Genomic DNA, 5,000 nt, shown 5'->3' on the forward strand with positions numbered 1-5,000 from the left:
CTAAAAAATAAAACAACAGATGCCAAATCACAAAGGCTGAAACAGAAACTGGAGGAGCAGTACAGAAATATCAACAGATGAGTCAAAATACTAGTAAGAAGAGACAACAGGGCCTACCTGGAGGACAGACATCAGGGCCTACCTGGAGGACAGACAACAGGGCCTACCTGCAGGAGAGACAAGAGGGCCTACCTGGAGGAGAGACAACAGGGCCTACCTGGAGAAGAGACAACAGGACCTACCTGGAGGACAGATAAAAGGGCCTACCTGGAGGAGAGACAACAGGGCCTACCTGGAGGAGAGACAACACGGCCTACCTGGAGGAGAGACAACAGTGCCTACCTGAAGGAGAGACAACACGGCCTACCTGGAGGACAGATAAAAGGGCCTACCTGGAGGACAGACAACAGGGCCTACCTGGAGGAGAGACAACAGTGCCTACCTGAAGGAGAGACAACACGGCCTACCTGGAGGAGCTGGCAAGTGCAGCTGAAAAAGCAGCAGCAAGCAACCAGCAAAGAACAGTATCCAAAATCCCTAACCTATGGCAGAAAAATGGTGGCAGAAAAATTCAAGTCAAATACTCAAATCAAAGACAAGCAAGGCAATCTGCTGACTACAGAAAATGAACAGGAAGCAAGATGAGACGGAACATTTCAGAGAGGTTCTCAACAGAGAAGCCCCCCGGTGGATCCAAATAACACACCTGAAGCTGTTCCAGAAGAACTAGACATAAACACAGACCCAACAACCAAAGAAGAAATAATCACTACCATCAAGTCACAAAAGAAAAAAGTGTGAAAGTTTCAGGTCCTGATAACCTCAATGCAGAGTGGTTCAAAATCGATACAGTATTGGCTGCAAACATCCTTCCACTCTTTACTGACATCTGGATGAAGGAAAAGATACCTTCAGTTTGGACCAAGGGGATCATCATACAGGTGCCTAAGAAGCGCACACTATCCGATTGCAACAACTGGAGGGGCATCAAACATTTATCTGTTCCCGGCAAGATCATCATACAATGGATGTCTTCAGCTGTAGACAAAGTGCTTGGGAACGAACAAGTGTGTTTTAGGAGAGGAAGGAGATGCACAGACCCGATCTTCACCCTCGGGAACATTGAGAAATCTACTGAGTGGCAATGGAAACTCTACATCAACTTTGACTTCCAGAAGGCTTTTGGACAGCATTCACCGCAAAAAAGCCCATGGAATCCTCATGTTGTTAATAACGTCATAAAACATCATAAAACAGTTCTACGGCAACTTTTCGTGCACCGGGGGAACGAGCAACATGAGCTTTGCTGTGAAGTCTGGAGTTCGTCAAGGTTGTGTGATGTCAGCCTTCACTCTTCAACCTAGGCAATAGACTGGGTCATGCGGCGAACCACAGAAGATCGGGAACTCGATGGACCTTGTATTGTACTCTAGAAAAACCTTGACTTCGCCGACGACCTGGCAGGTTTTATATCATGACACACACCAACATCTACAAGACAGCACTGACAGAGTCCAGTCTTTTTGGCCAGCAAGTCGGCCTGGTTATCAACTGGTGCAAGACAAAGATCCTACCCATCAACGTCAACACAGTAAAAGCAATCAAAATCAAGGAACAGGACTTGGAGTTAACCCACGGTTTTACTTACCATATGCCATGATGGAGGCATCAGCGAAGACATCTGCAACAGAATCAATAAATCAGGAGCAATCTTTTCAAAGTTCAATAAAGTCTGGAAATCTGCACAATATAGTACAAATACAAACCTCAAAACATAACGGAGCCGTAGGCAAACTCTTCTTTATGGTTCAGAATGCTGGAAAATGACAGAAGCAGACCTGAAAAAAACAATCTACCTTACACACAACTTGAGAATCATCTTCTGGCCAAACACAATAAAATAAAAGAGTGCGGACTCTATCCCAAGAATAGCTGTCCACTGGACTCCAGAGGGCAGACGTAAGAGGGGGGGTCCAAGACTACGTGGTGGAGAACAATGGAGACCGAACTACAACAACATCAGCAGAGCATGGGGCACGGTGGAGAAGATGGACCAGAGACGGACAGAATCAGAGTGCCTTTGTTGCAGCCCTATGTGCCAGCCGCCGCAACGGGAATGACTGAGTGAGTCAGTGATTGAGTGAGTGATTTAGTGAGTGATTGAGTGAGTGATTTAGTGAGTGAGTGATTTAGTGAGTGATTGAGTGAGTGATTTAGTGAGTGAGTGATTAAGTGAGTGCGTGAGTGATTGAGTGAGTGAGTGAGTGAATTAGTGAGTGAGTGATTGAGTGAGTGATTAAGTGAGTGAGTGATTGAGTGAGTGATTGAGTGAGTGATTAAGTAAATGCCTGCTAATCGCCTATTCATTGTCTACTAATTGGTTGATGATGTCATTGGAAACACTTATCTTCCTCATTTTTACTATAAAACATAGAAACGTGCCATTTTCACATTTGTTGATGCTGGAAATGATGAATATGAAGTTGAAAAATTGTGAAATTTCTCTTTAACTATTAGGAATGAATGCCTGAACTTAACCTTTTGAGTTGTTTATGTTGTAAACCTTAACCCTTACCTTAACCATTCGGTAAACGTCGAATACTGAAGTCAAACCGTGAGATCTTGTTGAACTGTCACCTTTCTCTCTCTCTGTCTGTCTGTCTGTCTGTCTCTCTCTCTCTCTCTCTCTCTCTCTCTACCTCTCTCTCTCTCTCTCTCTCTCTCTCTCTCTCTCTCTCTCTCTCTCTCTCTCTCTCCCTTTCTCCCTCTCTCTCTCTCTCTCTCTCTCGCTCTCTCTCTCTCTCTCTCTCTCCCACTCTCCAACTCTCTCCCTCTCTCTCTCCCTCTCCCCCCTCTCTCTCTCTCTCTCTCTCTCTCTCTCTCGCTCTCTCTCTCTCCTCTCTCTCCCCCTCTCCAACTCTCTCCCTCTCTCTCTCCCTCTCTCCCCCTCCCCTCTCTCTCTCTCTCTCTCTCTCTCTCTCTCTCTCTCTCCCTCTCTCCCCCCTCTCCCCCTCTCCCTCCCTCTCTCTCGCTCTCTTCCTCCCAGGTCCCTTCCCTGATGATGGACAGCCAGTTCTCAGAGTTTACCACCTGACATCATTCCTGTCATAAAGGGTTTATAAAGGGTTTTATAAGCTTCTTTTTTTTTTTTTTTATAGACTATTAATAACTAGTTTCTTCCTGTTTATGACCTCCCAGGTCCCTTCGCTGATGATGGACAGTCAGTTCTCAGAATTCACTCCAGACATAACTCCTGTTATCCTGGCAGCTCACACTAACAACTATGAGATCATTAAACTACTGGTTCAGAGGAAAGTGGCCATCCCCAGACCCCACCAGATACGATGTGACTGTGTCCAGTGTGTTTCTAGTTCTGAGGTGAGCTTCTCTTTAAATCGTCCAGCAACACATGACGAAAGTAACGTTTCCATTGAAGTTTCAGAGGTATTAACATACATACTATGACTAACTAACTATGACTAACATAGCATAACTTTCTCTCTCTCTCCTCCCTGTAAGGTGGACAGTCTGCGTCACTCCAGGTCTCGTCTGAACATCTACAAGGCCCTGGCCTCGCCCTCTCTCATCTCTCTCTCCAGTGAAGACCCCATCCTCACTGCCTTCAGACTGGGCTGGGAACTCAAAGAACTCAGCAAGGTCTGTATTTTTATTTTTAAATCTTGTATATTGTTTTGTCATTTAGCAGACGTTCTTATCCAGAGCGACTTTCAGGAGCAAAATTTGGGTTAAGTGCCTTGCTCAAGGGCACATCAACAGATTTTTCACCTAGTCGGCTCGGGGATTAGAACCAGCAATCCTTTCGTTTACTGGCACAACGCTCTTAACCACTAAGCTACCTGCCGCCCCAGCAGTTTAAAATATGTAGGGTTATAAAGCCTTTATAAGTGGTTACAACCAGCGTATTACTGTTTATTCCTCTTCCTAGGTGGATAATGAGTTCCGTCAGGAATATGAGGAGTTGTCCCAGCAGTGTGGTGTTTATAACATGTTTCTAAAGGGTTATAAAGGCTTTATAACGGTTAATAACCTGTTTATTCCTCTTCCTAGGTGGAGAATGAGTTCCGTCAGGAATATGAGGAGTTGTCCCAGCAGTGTAAGCTGTTTGCTAAAGACCTGTTGGACCAGGCTAGGAGCAGCAGAGAGCTGGAGACTGTGCTGAACCACAGAGATGACAGTGAAGAACTGGACCCCAGAGAGACCAGCCATGATCTGGCCAAACTCAAACTGGCCATCAAGTACCAACACAAAGAGGTAGGAGGCACAGTAACTACTGTACGTTTAGCTCTGGTTTAAGACAATGTGTTTTTCCCCATGCTGAAGAAAGTGTTGAGTGAGGGATCATAGCCTGGGGTAGGGTCTTAGAGAGAGAGAGAGAGAGAGAGAGAGAGAGAGAGAGAGAGAGAGAGAGAGAGAGAGAGAGAGAGAGAGAGAGAGAGAGAGAGAGAGAGAGAGAGAGAGAGAGAGAGAGAGAGGGAGATGGAGAGAGCGGGAGATGGAGAGAGAGAGAGAGAGAGAGAGAGAGAGAGAGAGAGAGAGAGAGAGAGAGAGAGAGAGAGAGAGAGAGAGAGAGAGAGAGAGAGAGAGAGAGAGAGACAGAGAGAGAGAGAGAGAGAGAGAGAGAGAGAGAGAGAGACAGAGACAGAGAGAGAGAGAGAGACAGAGAGAGAGAGAGAGAGAGAGAGAGAGAGAGAGAGAGAGAGAGAGAGAGAGAGAGAGAGAGCGGGAGATGGAGAGAGCGAGAGAGAGAGAGAGAGAGAGAGAGAGCGGGAGATGGAGAGAGCGGGAGATGGAGAGAGCGGGAGATGGAGAGAGAGAGAGAGAGAGAGAGAGAGAGAGAGAGAGAGAGAGAGAGAGAAGGAACGCTGGGGATTGTACTCTGTTGTGTGGCCCAGGAGAGGATGTTATCACTACTAGCCTTAGGAGTGGTAATATCCGTTTGATCCTGAGAAGATACTCCCTCTGTCTCTCTCGCTCTCAAT

At 46.2% G+C, this 5,000-nt stretch overlaps 1 protein-coding gene across 1 annotated transcript in view; it reads left to right on the forward strand.

Annotated features, from left to right (window-relative positions):
* The window catches only part of LOC121558819 (short transient receptor potential channel 5-like), a 92,143-nt gene that overhangs the window by 5,329 nt on the left and 81,814 nt on the right, over positions 1–5,000 (forward strand). The window contains exons 3-5 of the mRNA XM_045211794.1: positions 3,199–3,378; positions 3,520–3,657; positions 4,069–4,272. Coding sequence (XP_045067729.1) covers positions 3,199–3,378; positions 3,520–3,657; positions 4,069–4,272 — 522 coding nt within the window. The remainder of the gene's footprint in view (positions 1–3,198; positions 3,379–3,519; positions 3,658–4,068; positions 4,273–5,000) is intronic.

This window comes from Coregonus clupeaformis, chromosome 39, assembly GCF_020615455.1.
Source record: "Coregonus clupeaformis isolate EN_2021a chromosome 39, ASM2061545v1, whole genome shotgun sequence".
NCBI lineage: Eukaryota > Metazoa > Chordata > Actinopteri > Salmoniformes > Salmonidae > Coregonus > Coregonus clupeaformis.